Genomic DNA, 20,233 nt, shown 5'->3' on the forward strand with positions numbered 1-20,233 from the left:
CAGTGGGATCCTCATCCACCCATCAGGGCAGCTCCCCCACCTTCCAGGGACCAGCCTTGCCTCTGGCCCCTACACACTCTTGCTTTCCTTCTTAGCCACCCCCTGCCCAAATCAGCTTGAGCCGTATAAGACACGGTGCTGCAGAGCATGTGCAGACTGTGATTTCCTGAGCACGGATCAAGCCGTCTCTGCCCAACGTTGCATACGCGCAACAGGGGCCAAATGCCTGCACTGGGGCCGGGCAGGAAAGGGATCCCCACAGCCAGGGGCACCTCCTTGGAACGCTGGGGTGGGAATTCTGTGCAGTACACGCAGGATACACGTGTCCATGGATTCACACAACACCTGTGCCCAGAGGCACACCTGGAACACCCAGGCTGCGTCAGGCCTGAGAGGATTCAATGGACACCCGACCCGCAACCTCCAGCATTCACACAAGCACCATTTGAATGCACAGAGGCTCAGAAGAATCAAGACTCCCGCATCGGGTGAGCACCCCCTTGTGACAACACTGTCCAGGAACATGGCCGAGAACTCCCCCTGTCTGAGGCCTGCCTGCAAGAGTGGCACAGGAGCAGGATGGGGTGGGGGCTGCCATCTGGCTCTGCTCACATAGCAGCCTGGCTGGCAGGCAGAGAGCAGAGCCCTGAAAGAGCTCCCCCTGTCTGATGGCTGCCTGCCCTCAGGGGAGCCTGGCTGGCTCAGAGCAGAGCCCTGAGGGAGCTCCCCCTGTCTGATGGCTGCCTGCCCTCAGGGGAGCCTGGCTGGCTCAGAGCAGAGCCCTGAGGGAGCTCCCCCTGTCTGATGGCTGCCTGCCCTCAGGGGAGCCTGGCTGGCTCAGAGCAGAGCCCTGAGGGAGCTCCCCCTGTCTGATGGCTGCCTGCCCTCAGGGGAGCCTGGCTGGCTCAGAGCAGAGCCCTGAGGGAGCTTCCCTGGTCTGATGGCTGCCTGCTCCACAGGGGGGGAGGGGGAGCCTCTGTTCCCTGCGGGGCGGGCCAAGAGGACTCAGAGGAGGAAACTACGACTCCCAGGATGCGCTGCGCTGGAGGCAAGATGGCGGCGCCTCCTGGGAGCGGCTGAGGTGAGGCTGGGGGTGGGGGGAGGGAGGGGGGTGCGGAGCCCCCCCCAAGAGCCCCCCCCCAAGAGCCCCTCTCGCAGCGCGCCCTTGGCACGCTGTTTCCTCCCTTTGAACAAAGTCCCCATCTGATGAAGCCTTGCTGAGGAAGCTCCTCCAGCCACTGCCCACCTTCCAGCCCCACAGCGAACTGCAAGTTCTTTTTGTCCATAGTTGCTGTCAAGGACGGATGGACTGAGCTAAGCTGGGAGCATCCCTTCTGCCTGGAAATGGCTGTGGAGCAAGGGGGAGGACTCCCAGCTCTGGGTCTGCACCTCCAGCCTGCACTAGAGGAACATGTGAAGCCGGGATTGAAAATGGAGCAAGAGGAGCCAGAAAATCTCCAGCCAGAGTCCAGCCTAGCAGAACCAGAGGACCTCTCGCCTGCAGCCCGGATGGGGGCTCTCGTGCAGCATCTGAACTGGGCAGAGCCACTGCACCTTAAGCAGGAACCAGAGGAGGCATTGTCATTGCAGCAGTGGGAAGCACAATGGCGGGAGTTCCTTGAAGCACTGCAGACCCCTTGTTCTGGAGAGGGAAGCCCACAGCTCCCAGGGACCTTGCCATGGGGTGAGACACACATGCTCTGACCAGCTGAAAGCTGAATGCAGAGTGGATGCTTCCATGCCCTCCTCTAAACCCGCTCCAGCTCATCACTGTCCTTAAAATATCCTGCCCCTTTGGTATTCAGGGGAGGTCTGGCTAGTTCTGAGTAGGGGGAATTATCATTATTCAAGATCTGTCGTAGCCCCCCTGCCCTTTGCACCCCACCCTGCCTCCAGATTCATGTATCTTTTAGCACACTGCTAGACCTGCCCTCTGTGCCTTCCTTTCATCCCATTGTCAGACTAGCTGAGGTCATGGGACAGAAGAGGTCACTTTCTCGGCAGTAACAATGTGTTGCGAGAAGGACTTCCTGCTGTCTCCTCAGACTCTGTCAACAGGCAGAGGATCAGATCTGGGGCCTGGAAGAAAAAGGTTTAGTTCTTACCTGAGTTGGAGGAATAAAGTCTCCCTTCTGTCTCTTGCAGGCAGTGGAGTGACCTCGGCATCGTGTTCTGGGTCCCCTCCTCCGTGGGCTGGAGAAGGAGGGGCTGCAGCGAAGTCTGCTCAGGTAGGGGGCAAGTGACCAGGGTAGTCTGCAGGGAGTGGCAACAGAAGGAGCCACCTCCTTTGCTTCTTCCTTTCCTGTTGCTTCTGGTGCTGCAAGATGTGGGGGTGCCCATTTGCAGAATATTCCCCAGGAATGCCATCAGGAGTGCCCTAATGTGCAAATGGCAGCCGGCCCTTTTGACTGGCATCATCTGATCACTTTGGTGGCAGTCAGGAGGGGCAGGGCTCCTTCTCTCCTCTGCTTGCAGGAATGGAGGTTGCTCACAGCGCCTGTCTCAGAAGCAGCTCTAAATACCCTGCAGCTCACCAGGACCGTTTGCAGAGAGAGGCAGGAATGAAGGTTCGCTATGAATCAAAGACGTAACTGTAGGAAGCATCGTGAACTGACTTGAGCCTGTATAGTTTAAGTGGAGCTTATTTCCACACAGCACTGTGCCCAAGAACTGGAGATGGCTAGAGCTTCTCCTGCTCCTTTGAGAGCCTTCCTGCCATCTTTCCCTGAAGCACTGCTCAGGCTGTTTGTGGCTCTGCTGCTGCTCTAGGTGGACAAGCAGAGGTTGAGCTCTAGGTGCTATTAACTCTTAGGACAGGTGATCCTAAGTGTTGCATTTGCAAGGATAGGTCACTACCTTGATGGGGGCCTTCAGAGCAGTCATCTGCTGGGCTAGCTCTAGCTCCTACACTGAGCAGGAGATTGGAGTGGATGACATAGCAGGACCCTCCAGTTCCCAGATTCTGTGAAAGCTACACAGACCACAAGATTGAGGTGTCACAGAGTTGACTGCTTGTGCGGTGTGCATGAGGGGTCTCCAAGATCTGGCAGGGGGCTCTGTGACTTGAGGAAGGACTGCATGGGGGTCTTCTGAAAGCAGAAGTTTGGTGCGATGCTTTTTGTTCTTTGTTGTTACTCTAATGAACAAAATTTAAAAACTACGTTTTTAAATTGCTGAAATGCAAAGGGTTGAGCTTTGCAGGAAAATATCAGGTTTCCCCTCCTGGAGTCTCTGAAATGTGTCTTGGGTAGGGATAATTTGCGCCTTTCTTCATTCAGGCTCCGGTGTCCTTTGAGGAGGTGGCTGTGTCTTTCTCCAAGGAGGAGTGGGCTCTGCTGGAGCCGAACCAGAAGGCCCTGTATGCAGAAGTGATGCTGGAGAATCTGGAGAACGTGGCTTTTCTGGGTAAGTCAGGATCTCTAATACTGCGGCTCATGTAGTTGCTGGAGATTGGCGGTTTGACTCTGTCACGCCGCTGCTCCGATGGCTGCACTGGCTGCCGGTTCGTTTCCGTGCTGAATTCAAGATGCTGGTTTTGACCTTTAAAGCCCTAAATGGCTTGGGAACAGCGTATTTGAGAGACCGCCTTCTTCCGTATAATCCTCAGAATTCCTGGCATGACTCCAGTGGGGAGGGCACGGTGACACACCTGCAAAAGTTAGTGCTTTGCACCTCCTCTAGCTATGTTACTCTCTGCATCTTTTTGAGATTATGAGACCTTTTCGGACAGGGATCAATTTAGTGATCCTATTTTGTCTGTAATCTGCTTGTGAGAACTCTTTTGTTGAAAAGAGGTACATAAATGTTCTTAATGATAATCAGATATAATACTGGAACTCCTATTCAGTTGTGTGAGTGTCATCAAGTTGGCCACTGGTTTTTTGTTGGTTGACCTGTGCTTCTCCCCCTTCCTGCTTTTTGAGAAAAAGTAGGCAAAAAAGCCAGTGCCTTCTCAGAGCGGCACGCAGCTCCCAAACTGGAGGTTGTAACCCCTGCTCTAACCACTGAGAGCTGGTCACTGATAAGGGCTGCAATCTTTCCTGGGAGTCATATCTGCTGAATCCCTTGGGTTTACTTCTGAGTATATTTATATGCTAAATAGTGTGCTTCGGAGGATCCATCTCTCTGTTGCTAATCGATTCTCTCTCTGATCCAGGAAGGTGCAGACAAGAGAATGACGATCAGAGGGAGCCATACAAGTTCCAGAGAAGTGAGAAAGCTGCGCATGAAGACAGATCACAGAAGCACAGTGTCTTTCCAGGTGATCTAGGAAAAGAAACTACAAAGAGGAAGCAAAAAGCCCCTCAAAGTGCAAAAACCTTCAAAAGTAAATCAAAACATGAGAAACCATCTCAATGCTTGGAGTGTGGAATGAGCTTCAGTAAGGCAGCAAACCTCGCTGTGCATCAAAGAACCCACACTGGGGAGAAACCATATAAATGCTTGGAGTGTGGCAAGAGCTTCAGTCAGAGGACAAGCCTTTCTGTGCATCATAGAATCCACACGGGGGAGAAACCATGTAAATGCTTGGAGTGTGGCAAGAGCTTCACTCAGAGGGCAAACCTCGCTGTGCATCAAAGAAGCCACACTGGGGAGAAACCTTATAAATGCTTTGAATGTGGAAAGAGCTTCAATCTGAGGGCAAGCCTCGCTGAGCATCAAAGAATTCACACTGGGGAGAAACCATATAAATGCTTGGAGTGTGGAAATAACTTCAGTAAGAGAGCAAACCTCGCTGTGCATCAACGAACCCACACTGGGGAGAAACCATATGAATGCTTGGAGTGTGGAAAGAGCTTCAGTAAGAGAGCAAACCTCGCTGTGCATCAGCGAACCCACACTGGGGAGAAACCATATAAATGTTTGGAGTGTGGAAAGAGCTTCAGTACGAGAGCAAACCTCGCTGTGCATCAAAGAATCCACACGGGGGAGAAACCATATAAATGCTTGGAGTGTGGAAAGAGTTTCAGTGGACACTCATACCTAACCATGCATCAAAGAACCCACACTGGGGAGAAACCATGTAAGTTTTAGTGTGGAAAAAGATTCATCCACACTTAACTCTGCATCAAAGAACCCATGCATGGGAGAAACCATATTAATACTTAGAATGTGGAAGGAGCTTCAGGGATCACTCATCCCTTACTTCTTATGAAATAATTCATATTGGAGCTGAACCATTTAATTTTTTTGAATGTAGATGGACTACTCTACCAGAGGGCAAGGTACACAAGGTGTACACACAGGGTAGGCCCAGGAATGCATCCATGACACTCCTTAACACAGTGTTAAATCTGGGAGGAAACTGGCCTGTGGCTCTTTGGCTTGTGGATCTGTTTGCCATGAAGGAGTGTATAGGAGGGCAGGGACACAGCTGTAGGGCTACTGCTGCTACAGAAGTACATTTTGGTGCACAGAGGACACTTTCCATTCTGGTGGGAGCCTAGATATTATGGTGCTAATTTTCTGCAGTGATTTCCTTTCTTTCAAAGATTTTAGAGAGACTAAGGTGTGTGTTCGGTTTTCCATATGGCTACATCTAGGCTACCGAGGCCTCATGGTCAGGTAGACCTGGGCTCCACCTTGAGAAACTTTTGTGGCTCTGATAAGCTGAGATGCTGATATTCTTCCCAGCTGATTTTCACAGAATATTTGCTCTGGCAATCCTGTAGTCCAGGATATTATTTTGCTTGTGTCAAGGTTTAAATAGGTTTTACTCTCTCTTTTAATACAGACAACAGGTGGGTTCCTTGGTAGCAATGGGGGGGGGGTGCAGTGAGAATTGAAACAAGCTTCTGAGCTGGACTATTTTCTCTTGTCATTTGCAGTTTATGAACTACTAGGTGAGAACAGCGATGTCACTTCCTGCTTGATTATGTCACTTCCGACCATGACACCACTTCCAGATTGATGACATCACTTCCGGTGGGTCCTGGACAGATTGTTATTCTGCAAAGTGGTTCGTGGTTGAAAAGGTGTGGAACCACTGCTCTAAGGATATAAGGAGCACCTGATGCAGGAAGGGTTTGTGGGTTGCAGTGGAGAGAGAGTGGGGGAGGGAAAGGAGACTTGCTTGCTGACTAAACAGACTGACTTTGTGGCTAACTGGACTGCTAACTCACGGACTGACTTATGGCTCTGTCCTTTGGACTGGCCTTCTGGCTAAGTGACTTAGGGCACAATCCTCATCTGCAGAGGAGATGCTGGCAAGTCAGACCTTAAAGGAAAGGTCCTTAAAGGACCTTTGCAGGACCTTAAAGGAAAAGGTAGGGCCATTAAGGGGAAAGGGCACACCCCAAACGGCCTAGATTAGCATGAGCTTTCCTAGAGTTCAGCCTTCCCTCCCCCAGGGCAAATCAGGACCATCAGCCTAGGCACCAAATTGTAATGGCATTTACTGGGAAAACTGGCCAGAGGAAATGGATAGAGAGGTCAGTTTCACCCCTTTGCCCAGTCCTATCTACACTTTCCTGGGAGTAAGCCCATTGACTCTAATGGGGTAGAGTCATGCATAGGAGTAGACATGCATAGGACTGGGCTCTCAGTTGTGCTGTCATCTTTTTGTCATTTGGAAAGAAGTACAGTGGTGCCTCGCATAACGAAATTAATTCGTTCTGCGAATCCTTTCGTTATGCGAAATTTTTGTTGCGTGAAGCACGTTTTCCCATAGGAATGCATTGAAATCTAATTAATGCGTTCCTATGGGCAAAAAATGTCAAAACGAAGTCAAATTTGGTTTACAAAGTGTTTATTACGTGCTCTTTAAAGGCATACATACTGTACAGAGGATTTCTAAAATTTGAAGCATACACGAAATTTTTAATTTTGAAAAAATTCGTTATGCGAAGCACGGACCTAAAAATTTTTCGTTATGCGAAGCACGGCCAGAAATTTTTGTTATGCGAGTTACCAAACTCAGTCGAAAAACTCTTTCGTTATGTGAATTTTTCGCTGCGTGGGGCATTCATTATGCGAGGCACCACTGTACATAAATATTCTGAATAAGGAAACAGACAAAAGAGGGCAATACTTACGAGTAGGAGTGTTTGAAAACGCTTTTACTTTTTTTCTGCAGATTTTGTGATTTTTAAAAAAATGGAAAAGGCAGAAAAAAGTGTTAGGTATTCTTTTTTATTTCAAGTTCTCATTTTTATTCACTGCAAACACCTTATGAGAAGTTTATTCACTTTAAACATCTGAGAGATGCAAAATAAACAGGACTCATTCACAGTGGGCAGGGAGGGGCCAGTCAACAATTTCACCCCCCCACCCTCTTTGCCACAGGAGAATAGGAGCCATTAAGTAAGATCAGAGTTTTTAGAAAAGCAAAGTGAGGAAGCCTAAAAATACAGCAGCATCAGCTTCAGTGGCCCTCCAGGGCAGTGAGAGAGGAAGACCCAGAGTTTCCCAGAGAAACAAGGCTCTGGGAAGAGAGGCCCCAGCAGAAGAGAGCCATTTCGCAGCCCAATCCTATGCAAGTCTACTCAGAAGTAAGTCTCATTAGTGTCAATGGGACTTACTCCCAAGAAAGTGTGGACAGGATTGGGCTGTCAGTCTGTCCCTTAATGCAGGCATCTCTAAACTTTTAGGCCAGAGGACCAAGTCAAATATCTGGCATGGTGTGGAGGGCTGGAAAAATAAATAAATTTTAGCTATGAAGTGATGTTTTTAGGTCTTTAGAAGGCATTCTTAGGGGAGGTGCACGGCCTCCCCGGCCCTCAGAACACCCTGCAGACGCAACTGGAGCACAGCTCTGGTCACATTTGGTTGAGTGGGACAGAGGCTTGCAAGGGTCCAGAGGCTTGCTGTGAGCCAGACAGAGGCTTGTTGTGGGCCGCATCTGGCCCCTGGGCCAGGGTTTGGAGAGCCCTCCGTTAATGCACCATCCGGTTAAGCCACACAGATACTGCCAGAGAGATGGAGACCCAGAGAAAGATGCTCCTATTTGCCCGGACCTGGAGAGGAAGCAGAGCTCTGCAGACCCCAGCAGAGAAGAGCCACATCGGTCAGTGAGGAAGCCCACAAATGCAGGAGCTTCTGCAGCCGCACAAATAATCCCAGACCAGTGAGAGAGAAAGATCCAGAGAAACAGAAGCAGAGCCCTGCAGAAGAGAAAAGAAGACTCCAACAGACCAGATCAGCCTGCCTTTGCACCAGTGAGATTCCCTCCGCCAGACACAATGTGGTATATGGACCAGAGAAACAGAGAAGACCCAGAGAAACAGGCAGAGCTCTGCAGAGGAGGAGGAGAAGAGAAGAGCCACATCAGTCAGTGAGGAAGCCCACAAATGCAAGAGCTTCTGCAGCATCAGGTGAGACCAGACAGACCAGTGAGAGAAGAAAACACAGAAGCAGAGCCCTGGAGAGGAGAAGGAGAGACCCTGGCAGAGGAGAGAAGAACTACTTCAGTCTGTCTTTGCACCAGCAAGATTCCTCCCAGTGGGAGGTGCACCATTCCTAGAAATACTGCAATACTAGGTTGATGCATGGAGTGGACAGAGCAAGCCCCTATTCCATCTCCCAGTCCCAAAAATCCTCTTAATATATAGTCCTCAAATAGAGAACATACCAGATATTAAACTGATAAGAACAGATTAACTTTTTATTAGAGAATGTTTCAGTTTCATAAGCATAAAAACAACTGGATAGCAAATATAAGATCCCGGAACACAGTTACATACAGTGAGAGAGTGTTGTCATTCGCAAACACAGAGCATTCAAGTCTGGTATGTAGGTCCGTTCCAGGGGGTTACATGGGGTGAGTTGGAAGTCCATAAGTCACTATATTCAAGGCTAGAGCGAGACGCGCTCACTCCCGCCTTGCACGTGGCCAGCAGTGCCAGGCCAGGCTTCTTCCGCCGAGGGCAGCCTCCGGTCGCGGGTCCTGGATCCAGGGGGTCCTCCGTGGGTGGCCTCCACGGTTGTCGCCGGCGTGTCTGGCTTCTGGGTGGGTTGTTCACACGTTGTAGTAGTGAGGCACAGATCAGTATAAGGTGACATACAAAGCAGTAAGCAATTAGTTAAAGACAAAAAGAGTAATATAGGAAAGGAGTATGTCAGTCCTTCTGACAGCATGTGCAGGTGCAGTTTCTTAGGTGGTATAGAGTCCAAGGTTGGAGGCGGGCAAGGCCCATCTCCTCGCTGCACAGGGCAAGTGGCATGTCCCCCCAGGCGCCCCCAAGCCGAACAGTCTCTTGGTTGGCTCAGGGGCTTTTTGGGGGGGGTCCACCTGCAATGCAGGTTGCCTCCAGCGCTCCCAGAGCTGATGGGAGGCTGGCAGGTTGGGTGGCTCCCCTCCACTGGGTCTGGAGGGCGGGCCGCGAGTGGCTTCCCTCCACTGGGTCTGGAGGGCGGGCCGCGAGTGGCTTCCCTCCACTGGGTCTGGAGGGCCAGCCGTGGGTGGCTCCCCTCCACTGGGTCTGGAAGGCGAGCCGCGATGGCCTCCCCCGACTGGGTCAGAGGGGCAGGCCGGCAGTCCGAGCACCCGGTGGCCTCTCCTCTCTGGGGTTAGGGGAGCAGGCCGGCTGCGGTCCCCCCATCCTCGAGTTTGGGGGGCAGGGTGGAGCCTCATACTGGCGGTGTCCCGAGAGATGCTCGATGTAGATATCTCGGGACCACCGGATAGTGTCGGACACCATCAGCTTGCGCATGAGCTTGGCGTAGTGTTTGCCCACGCCGCAGGCTTTCAGCACGGGCTCGTTCTTGGGGTCCCAGCCACCAAGGGCCCCCACCAGCAGAGCGTGGACGGAGACCTCGTATCCTCTCTGCCTCAGAGCGTCTGCCAGGGGGGCATATTTTTGGTGCTTGCGCTCCCTGGCCTCCGCCATGGCTTCCCTCCTGTTCTCAAAGGGGATGGTGACATCGACCATGGTGATCCGTTTCTTGCCCTCGTCACGGATGACGATGTCGGGTCTCAGCCGGCTCCCAGTGTCGGCCACTGTCCGGTTCAGGGACACATTTCCCTCTGAGGCAGGGATGGCATTGGCAAGGCGCTGCATCACTGCATCGTGCCGGTGTTTCCAGGCTGTTGAGTGGGGCTGGCAACTGCAGAGGACATGGGGCAGGGTCTCGTTGGGGTGGCCACATCGACGGCAACGCTTGTCCCTGTTTCCTGCCTTGACTGCTCCGTTGAGGGGAACGACGTTGAGGCGGGCCCTGTGTATGAAGCGCCAGTCAGCGAAGCGGGTGAAGTCACCACGGGACATGAAGTGGTTGCTGGAGTCCCACTGGGAGGTGACCTCAAACACCTTTCCCTGGTCTGGCTTCCTCTTGAGGTTCAGGGCATACTTCTCGCGGGTGTTGGCCTTCAGGGCACCCTCCAGAGATCTCCTGGCAGCTGCTGTGATCAGGTGGAGTTGTGGGGGATCTCCATGGGATAGGGCAATGCTGGGTTCTCCCATGGCAAGGTCCCAGGCCCACTGGCAGCCAATCTGCTGGTTGAGACGGCGGGTGGCGATCCTTGCGCGGGACCACAGGCAGGCAAAGCTTCCTCCATCACGTCTGAACTCACCCTCCAGGGATCCACTGAGGTAAGTGGCCAGGTCTTCTTCAGAGGGTTCTCTGGTCAGCTTCTGCTTGGCCACGGTGCGGAGAGCGCCAAGGGCGACCGTCTTTACCGTGTCATCTGGGCAGGTCAGCAGGCGGAAGGCGTGGGTGACGACGGCGATGTCGCGAAGGTCCCCCATCTTTGGAATGCCTGCCCCTCCCTGGCGCTGTGGAACATGGAGGATGTCGTTGGTGGCTCTCTTGGGGAGGTTCAGCCACCTCTTGAGCATGGCTGTGATGGTGCGGTCAGCTTTATTGAGGGGCACCTTTGGGACAGCTGAGCCTCGTAGGACGAAGGAGATCCTGGAGAGCAGGAAGGTGCGCAGTGCATCGATCTTCTGCCAGGGGGCGAGCAGCGAGGTGTCAATCTTGCCAGCATCCTCCACGATGGCTTGGATGGTGGCCTCAGGGGTCTGCAGAGCTCGGAAGCCAGTTGGTGTTCCCAGGTGCTGGTATGTCTCTCCATCAGCGAGGTGGGCCATGGGCTCCCCCTGAATGGCAAAGACCGATGGCAGGACCCGGTCTTTAAGGCTGCCGTCAACATGCAGAGAGGCACATTTGGTGGCTTTGAACTTTAGGCCCATCCAGTTGGCGGCAGCAGAGGCGGAGGCCAGCATGGTTTGCAGCTCTTCCGGGGTCTCAGCGACCAGCACCAGGTCGTCAGCATATGCCAACACACTGACCTTTCTGTCGTAAAGATTGAAGCCTCCAGGGCCACTGGCGATGCAGCGGAGCAGGGGTTCCATGGCCAGGTTGAAGATGATGGGACTCAGCGGGCACCCCTGCTTGACCCCCGAGCGTATCAGGACCTCCGCAGTCTCACCCTCCACTGCCCGCACAGTGGTGGAGCAGCCCTCGTACAGCTCGCGGATGAGGGTGAGGAAGGTCTCCGGCATGCCAAACTGGGAAAGCGTGTCAAAGATGTGGCTGTGGGGGATGGATCCGAAGGCGTTGGAGAGGTCCAGCCAGGCCACCGCACACTGTTTCCTGGAGCGCCTGACCGTGTCCAGCACAGTCTGCAGGAGGAAGTTGTGCTCGTAGCACCCCTCGCAGCTCATAAACCCCTTCTGCTGCTTGCTGATGGCACTCCCTGCCAGCGCCCAGTCTGTGACACGGGCAGCGATGCAGCTGGCATACATCTTGTACAGCGTGCTGCACAAGGAGATGGGCCGCCAGTTGCCTGGGTCTGCCCTGTCACCCTTCTTATAAATGAGCACCGTCATGGCCTTTTTCCAGGCGGCTGGCGTGCGGCGGAAGCGCTTGCAGGCATTGAAAATGGCGGCCAGCACCCAGCAGCCAGGGTCGCGCTTTCGCAGCAGGCCGTACCTGATGCCGTCTTTGCCAGGAGCGGTGTTCTTGGCCCTCACAAGTCTGGCACTGACCTCCCCGGGGGTGAAGTCTTTCTCGAGGGCTTCGTGGGACTCCAGTCGGGGCAGCCGGGGGAGATTGTCTGGGCGTTCAGCGGCTGGGCGGTGGGTGCGGTCGAAGACGCTGGTGTAGTAGCGGTGGAGCTCTTCGCCGGGGATCGTGCAGAATGGAGAGGGACCATCCAGGATTTCTCGCACAGCTCGGGCTCTGTTGAAGCGGTACAATTTCTGGATGCGTGAGGCCGCCTGGGGGTCATATCGGTGCGCTGCATTCCGCCTCCCACTCCTGTCCCTTCGGGCATGGGGTTGGTGCGCTGGGGTGCCGGCAGCAGCTGGGGTTGGTCTACCTGCTGGTCCTCTTGGTTGCCTGGCCTCCTCTGAGAGCTCTTTGGTGAAGTCCTGGACAGTCCGCTCAAAGGCCTCAAAGGTTGTGGCCTTTCGCACTCTTGCGATCCATTGGGCCTGCCATGGCGTGGCCTCTCGTGGCGCTGGCTGTCGTCCTTCGTTGTCTTGCGGGGTGGGGGGTGGCCTGTTGTTGTCTTGTGGGATGGGGGGTGGTGTGGGTGGGCCGCTTCGTTGTCTCAGCGGCGCATTATGCGTTTGCTGCCTTGCGGTCGCGCTGCTGCGGGGCTGTGCGGGTGCCCTGGCCTGGGGTTCAGGTGGGACATTCTGTGGTCTTGTGCGCCCTTTTTTCTGGCGGGCGCCAGCCTGGTTGCCGCTGTGGCGATGTGTAGGTGGTGGGGTGGTGCGGCGCTCCTGCGCCACGGGTGGTGCCACATCAGGTTGGGTGGCGGCAGTTGCTGGGGGTGGGGCATGTCCTCGGATGGCCCTGGTTTCTAGGCTCAGGGGGGAGTGCCTGGTCTGGCGTGTCTGATGAGGTGCCGAGTGCTGGTTCTGTGGGATGGGGGGTGGTGTGGGTGGCCCGCTCCTTTGTGTCGGTGGCGTGCGATGGGCGCGGCGTCGGGTGGTTGTGCTGCTGCGGGGTTGTGCAGGCGCCCTGGCCTGGGGGCCAGGTGGGTCCTTCTGTGGCTTCGTGCGCCCCTTCCTCTGAGGGGCTCCAGCCAGGACGCCACTGTGGTGCTGTGCAAGTGGTGGGGTGGTGCGGCGCTCCTGGCAGGCATGTCGAGGAGAGCCCTGTCGTGCCACTGGTGGTATTTCGTTGGGTCGGGTGGTGGCAGCTGCTGGGGGTGTCTTGTCGGGTTGGGCGGTGGTGGCGGCTGCTGGGGGTGGGTCATGTCCTTGGGGGGCCCCAATTTCTTGGCTTGGGGAGGGGAGCCTGATTGGGCCTGCCTGCTTTTTAGCCCTGGGGGCCGTTGGTCTGGGGGGAGAGTTTTCTTTCTGGTAGGCACCTTGGCTCAGCGTTGGCCCGTCTGCCTCCTGAGTAGCTGGGGTTCCCTGTGTGCCTTGGCAGGCCTCAACAATCTCTTGCAGTCGTTGCACGATGAGACTGTAGCGCTGCGGTGGGGTGCAGACAGGGAGGGCGGGCGAGGCACCGGACCGCATGTCACAGGTCGCAAAGTGAACTCTCAGGGGTGACAGGTTCCTATAGATTCTGCCACAGGCACTGCATGCGTAGGTGGGCCCACACATGTGGTCAGTGCGGATGTGCCTGGCCAGGCTGTGGTATGTTGCAAACTGCTGGTGGAGGTTGCAGGGGGCACAGCTGAGGGGCTTCTCTTGTGGGTAGATGATGAGGATTGGCTGTGGGGTGGGGGGGCTGTTTGGGAGGGCGGGGGGGCAGGCTGGGGGGGCATTACCTTTGGTCGTCTTCTCTGGCGCTCCGAAGGCTTCCTGAGCAGCAGGGACCACACGAGAGCGTGAGGTGGCCTGGCGGGTCCGTGTTGCTGGACCATCTGCAGGCGCAGAGGTCTTGGTGCTGGGCCTTTGGCTGGTCTGTGGGAGCTCCAGGAGTGGGGCCCTGCCCATCGAGCCCGCCGGGTGGGCAGTACCTGAGGTGCAGCCCAGGGTGCCCGTGGGGGGGGCTGAGGAGGCCCCAGGAGATTCGGAGGCCAGCAGCTCTCCCTCCAGGGGGCTGGCAAGAGTCCTCAGCATGCGAATTGTGTTGGTCAGTTGCTTCTCTTCTTCTGGGGAGAGTTTCCGGTGTGCAGCTGGCGCGGTCCTGGCGTCCATCTTGCTGTCTGCCGAAGTAGGCGCAGTCTTGGCGTCCATCTTGGCATCTGCTGGAGTGGGCCCAAGTCATTGCTTCAAAAAGAGGTCAGCTCAGGTTTGTCCTTAAAAGGACATTTGAGGATCTTGCCTAGATCTGTTCACAGGGAAGCAGATGCTCAGGCTTGATCAAGAGGAAGCAATGAGGTCAGCTCAAGTTTATAAATTAGGCATCTTGTGTAGTTCTGGTATCAGATCTGCCATCAGGTCCCACTGATAAAACAGATTAAACTGATAAGAACAGACACTACACTTGATCTTAGCCATAAGGCCGAGAAGCGATACTGTACCAAGGGAAAAATCCCACAGCCCTGGCACATGGCTCCTCTTCCAGCTGCCCGAGAACAGGGCTTTGCCCTCCGGAGCCCCCCACCATGCCCTGCACAGCCTGGCTCACTGTCATACAGAATCCACTCACCCAACGCACTTCTGCAGGCCATGGGGGCACTTGCCCTCCTTTGGGGGGTGTTGAGCGCTGCTCCTGGGATTCTTCTCCCCTTGTCAATTTCACCACTAGCGTGCGATCTGCATAACTCTGCCCCCTTTCCCATCATCCTCCGATAACCCTTTGATGGCCAGCTGCGCAGCGCTGCTCTTTCCCATAGCTCAGTCTTGCACCAGGTGGCAGTGTTGCCTTGCCAGTTCACAAGTGTCATCCAAGTGGCAGATTTCTGGTCTGAAACAACCCCACAACACGTCCTTATCTTGGTGGATGGGGAAAAAGGATGTTTCATGGTGAAAGGGTGGGCATGCCAAGGATTGGGTTCTCTTAGACTGCAAAGCTGTCCACGTTAAAGGGGGAGGAGAAAGGAGGGCAGCTCTTGAAGTGCTTCTCTGTTCTTTTTGACATGGTGAGAATCCCAGCCTTTCCTGCCGTGAGCTGGGGGCCCAATCCTATTCAGTTTTCCAGCACTGCTGCAATTGTACCAATGGGACATGCACTGCATCTTGCAGTGGAGGGGCAGTCACTGAGGCCTCCTCAAGGTATGTGAACATGTGTTCCTTGACCTTGGGGCTACATTACAGCATCACTGGTGCTGTAAAGTTGGATACGATTGGACCCTTCCTTAGATTAGCTGGTCCCTGGTGAAAAAAGAACAGCTGCTGTCCTAGAATGTCCCTGTTAAAGGCATAGGAGACCTTTGGCTTTCCACATTAAATTTCCAAAGCAGACTTTCCACATAAAGGGGGCAATCCTAACCCCTTATGTCAGTGCTTTCCGGCACTGGCATAGAGGTGCCAATGGTACATGTGGTGCATCCTGCAGTTGGGTGTCTCTCACGGAGGCCTCCTTAAAGTAAGGGAATGTTTGTTCCCTTATCTCAGAGCTGCATTGCCCTTAAGTCAGTGCTGGAAAGTACGGGTTAGGATTGCACCCGTACTCGCTATCAACTCACAGACCGACCCATGACTGCTAATGAACCAATGAACCGGCTAACGACATACTGGACTTTTGCACTCACTGACTAACAGGCTAAGTAACTGACTACTCAAAGAGACTGCTGAGTGGTGGAGAGCTGAGGTGGTGCTGCTGTACCCCAATGGATGGACAGAGTGGACAGGGAGATGCTGTTTACACTCTCACATAATACCAGAACCAGGGGACATCCACTAAAATTGAGTGTTGGGCAGGTTAGGACAGACAAAAGAAAATATTTCTTTACTCAGCGTGTGGTCGGTCTGTGGAACTCCTTGCCACAGGGTGTGGTGCTGGCATCTAGCCTAGACACCTTTAAAAGGGGATTGGACAAGTTTCTGGAGGAAAAATCCATTATGGGGTACAAGCCATGATGAGTATGCGCAACCTCCTGATTTTAGAAATGGGTTATGTCAGAATGCCAGATGCAAGGGAGGGCAGCAGGGTGAGGTTTCTTGTTATCTGGTGTGCTCCCTGGGGCATTTGGTGGGCCGCTGTGAGATACAGGAAGCTGGACTAGATGGGCCTCTGGCCTGATCCAGTGGGGCTGTTCTTATGTTCTTATGTTCTTATGACTGCTGCTTGAAGGAGGGACCCTGCAGACTTACAGGCAAGCCAACCACCTACTATCTCCTTACTGCTAGTGCTGGGGTACAGTGGTAGTTTCTTGCAGTCTGCTAGCTGTGGTCAAGCTGGAGGAACTCATTAGTCTTGGACATAAGTCCTTTAGGAATTTGGCAAGACCCTCCCCACCCTGCTTTGGTCAAAACAACCCTGTAAGGTAGCAAAAGAACAGAAGAAGAGCCTTGCTTGATCAAGCCAAAGTCCCACCTAGTCCAGCTTCCTGTTTCTCACACTGGCCAACCAGATGTCTCAGGGAGCATTAAAGACAACAAGACATCCATATCCTGTGGCCACTCCCTTGTGCCTGTCATTCAGAGATAGGCTACCTCTAAAACCAGGAAGTTGCACATACCCGTCATGGCTTGTAACTTGTGATGCACCTTCCCTCCCTAAGTCTGTCCAATCCCCTTTAAAGGCATCTGGGCCTAGGTGTTATCATCCTATCCTGTGGCAAAAAGTAATACAGATTAATTACAGCAGGGTCAAGAGAAGCTGTATTTCCTTTTGCCTGTTCTGACCCTCCCACCTTTCAGTTGTAGTGAATGTCTCCTGGTTCTGATATTGTGCAAGAGAGAAAAGAACTTCCCTCTCTCCATCAGCTGCTTAATTTTTCATGTCTCAATCATGTCATAAGAAGAGCCCTACTAGATCAGGCCAAAGGCCCATCTAGTCCTGCTTCCTGTGTGTCACAGTGGCCCACCAAATGCCCTAAGGAGCACACAAGACAACAGACACAACCTGTGTCCTGGTGCCCTCCCCTGCATCTGGCAATCAGAAGCAGCCTGCCTCTAAAATCAAGAGTTTGCACATACCTACTATAGCCTGTAACCCATAATGAACTTCTCCTCCAGAAATTTGTCCAATCCCCTCTTAAAAGCATCCAGGCAAGATGCCATAACTACTTGTGGCAAAGAGTTCCACAGACTAATTACACGCTGGATAAAGAAATATTTTCTTCTTTCTGTACTCCTCTCTCCCAACATTCAACTTCCGTGGATGTCCCCCGGTTCTGATGTTATGTGAGAGGGAAAAGAGCGTGTCTCTATCCACTCTGTCCATGCTCTGCATGATTTTGTATGTCTCAGTCATGTCCCCTCTCAGGCGCCTATTTTCTAGACTGAAGAGGCCCAAACATCCATCTTGGGTGGATGCTATCAGGGCCCGGTGACTTATTGATCTTTAATTTATCAATGAGGTCTGAAATCTTCTCTTTTAACCTCTATTTGACTTAATGGAGCTCTTCACAGCCTTTTCTGGTCTTCACTACTTGGAGAAGTTTGGTGTCATCTGCAAACATGGCCACCTTGCTGCTTAGTCCTGTCTCCAGGTAATTTATGAAGAGGTTGAAAAGTACAGGTCCCAGGACAGCTCCTTGGGGCACTCCACTTTCCACCTCTCTCCATTGTGAAAATTGCCCATTGACACCCACTCTGTTTCCTGATCTTCAACCAGTTCCCAATCCAGGAGAGGACCTGTCCTCTAATTCCCTGACTGGAGTTTTCTTAGCAGCCTTTGGTGAGGGACTGTGTCAAACGCCTTCTGAAAGTCTTTAACTTACCAATTAGGTCTGAAACATCTTCTCTTAACCTCTATCTGACTTAATTCCTTGGTCAGGAGTTTGGGCAGCGGTATCTGCCCGAGGTCTTCTGCCATGAAGACAGATGCAAAGAACTCATTCAATTCCTCTGCCATCTCTAAGTCTACTTTTATCTCCCCTTTCCCTCCCTCACCATCCAGAGGGCCAACTGCTTCTCTGGTGGGTTTCCTGCTTCTGACATATTTGAAGAAGCTTTTATTATTCCCCTTAATGTTGCTGGCCGTGTTTTCCTCATAGTCTCTCTTGGCCTCCCATATCACCTTCTTATATTTCTGTTGCCACAGTTTATGTTCCTTTTTATTCTCCTCATTAGGTCAAGACTTCCATTTACGGAAGGAAGCTTCCTTGCCCTTTACAGCCTCTCTAACTTGGCTCGTTAGCTAGGCAGGGACCCTCCTGGACTTAGTCGAGCCCTTCTTCCTTTGTGGTATACTGCTGGGCCTCTATTACTGTTGTTTTAAGCAGCCTCCATGCACTCTGGAGAGACTGGACTCTTTTTACCCTCCCTTTCAACCTCCTTCTAACCAGCCTCCTCATTTGAGGGAAGTCCGCCCATCGGAAGTCAAGGGTTTTTGTTAGAGATTTGCCTGGTATTCTTCCCCCAACGTGCACGTCAAAACGGATCGCAGCATGATCACTGTTCCCCAATGGCTCAGTAACATTGACATCTCTAACCAGGTCCTGAGTACCGCACAATATTAAATCCAGAGTCACCTGCCCTCTGGTGGGCTCCATGACTAACTGCTCTAAGGCACAGTTATTTAACATGTCAAGAAATCTGGTCTCCTTTTCGTGACCAGAACACATATTGACCCAGTCGATGTGAGGATAATTGAAATTCCCCATGATTACAACCCTGTCCCTTCTTGTCATCTGTTTCCTCATTTCAAGGTCCCCTTCTGATTTCTGGTCTGGAGGATGATAGCATGCCCCCAGTATTACATCGCTCCTCAGGCCTGGTAATTTAACCCACAGAGATTCCATGTGGAGCTGGCCCCTCAATCTCTACTTTGCTGGATTCTATCCCTTCCTTAACATAAACGGCCACCCCACTTCCAACACACCCCTGCCTGTCCCTCCTGTATGGTTTATAGCCCGGGATTGTGGTATCCCACTGATTCTCCGCATTCCACCAGGTTTCCGTTATGCCCACTATATCAAAATTTTCTCTAGTCACCAAACATTACAGTTGTTTGTTTAGGGGTACTTAAAAACCCTACACTGGTTTGCTGCCCCTCTACTCAAGGGAAGTGAAGGGCAGTATCTGGGGCCCTGGTTTCCTCACCCTGCTGCTGAACTCGCACAGATGCTAAACTCACTTGTGGCACTTGGTTCCCAGAGGCCAAGCGTGCTTCGTGCAGAAATATCAATCCACTTCCAGTTTTCTGGGCCAGCATGACATGTGGTGAGTTTTTAAAACTCCCTTTTTCAGGGCGGGGGCGCAATTGCAGTACATAAGAACATAAGAACAACCCCACTGGATCAGGCCATAGGCCCACCTAGTCCAGCTTCCTGTATCTCACAGCGGCCCACCAAATGCCCCAGGGAGCACACCAAATAACAAGAGTAGCATCCTCACTGCAAGGTTGCCACACACTTTAAGGGGGTAGTGACTGGTTTCCCCTGGTTGGAGCCTCTCTACTCCCGACTTTGGAACCTTGGCCGTATGAGATTAAACAACATGGATTCTTTTTTAAATGGCATGTAGTTGGCACTGCTCAGCTGCACTGAAAGCCACTGAAATACATGCCATTTGAAAAAGAATGAAACCCCTCCTGGAACAGCCCCTCTGTGCAAATGATATTTTGTATAAAATGGTAATGTGAGAGTGAGGCTGCTGTGAGGCCTGGGAATCCAGAGGGAGGTCCTGATCTTGTGTTTTCTCCATTGTCCATCATGCCCAGCAAAGCTGCCCCCATCCCAGGACCAGGTCAGCTGACTGTGAGTCGGTCCCTGAGCAGGGCTTGATCCCAGACATACTTTCCTGGAAGTAGGTGCCACTGAATCCATCGAGGTTTTCTTCTTACATGCCTAGATGTGTGTGTTAGAGGTTCCACCTCTCTCTTGCACTGCTAATCAAAAGCTTCTCTCTGTGTTCCAGGAAGCCACAAAAAAGACAATGAGAATCAGAGGGAGCCTTGTGCCGTGGTGCTGGAAACACCCATGTTTGACATCAAGGAAATAACGTTTAGAGATCGGGATGGATCAGTAAGTCTGGAGGGAAGCCCAGCTCTGGGCTGGAGGACTCAAGCTGATCATTATTATTATTATTATTAACAGTATTTATATACCGCTTTTCAACTAAAAGTTCACAAAGCGGTTTACAGAGAAAAATCAAATAACTAAATGGCTCCCTGTCCCAAAAGGGCTCACAATCTAAAAAGATGCCAAGGAATACCAGCAGACAGCCACTAGAACAGACACTGCTGAGGTGAGGTGGGCCAGTTACTCTCCCCCTGCTAAAAAAGGAGCACCCACTTGAAAAAGTGCCTCTTACCCAATTAGCAGGGGTTCACA

The 20,233-nt window shown here is 52.7% G+C and overlaps 1 protein-coding gene and 2 pseudogenes across 2 annotated transcripts in view; 1 reads left to right on the top strand and 2 right to left on the bottom strand.

Annotated features, from left to right (window-relative positions):
- Positions 1 to 20,233, top strand: part of LOC136640365 (zinc finger protein ZFP2-like) — a 246,632-nt gene that overhangs the window by 134,593 nt on the left and 91,806 nt on the right. The window contains exons 1-2 of one of the 2 annotated variants that reach the window (XM_066615440.1): positions 2,151 to 2,228; positions 3,279 to 3,405. The exons of the other annotated variant lie outside the window; for it this stretch is intronic. Of the exons in view, the coding sequence (XP_066471537.1) occupies positions 3,372 to 3,405 (34 nt within the window). The 5' untranslated portion in view covers positions 2,151 to 2,228; positions 3,279 to 3,371. Of the gene's footprint in view, positions 1 to 2,150; positions 2,229 to 3,278; positions 3,406 to 20,233 lie in introns of those variants that run through there. 2 annotated transcript variants of the gene reach the window in all.
- On the bottom strand, positions 8,442 to 8,642 carry LOC136643382 (U2 spliceosomal RNA; annotated as a pseudogene).
- On the bottom strand, positions 14,221 to 14,361 carry LOC136643384 (U2 spliceosomal RNA; annotated as a pseudogene).

The sequence above is a fragment of the Tiliqua scincoides genome, chromosome 2 (genome assembly GCF_035046505.1).
Source record: "Tiliqua scincoides isolate rTilSci1 chromosome 2, rTilSci1.hap2, whole genome shotgun sequence".
Lineage (NCBI taxonomy): Eukaryota > Metazoa > Chordata > Lepidosauria > Squamata > Scincidae > Tiliqua > Tiliqua scincoides.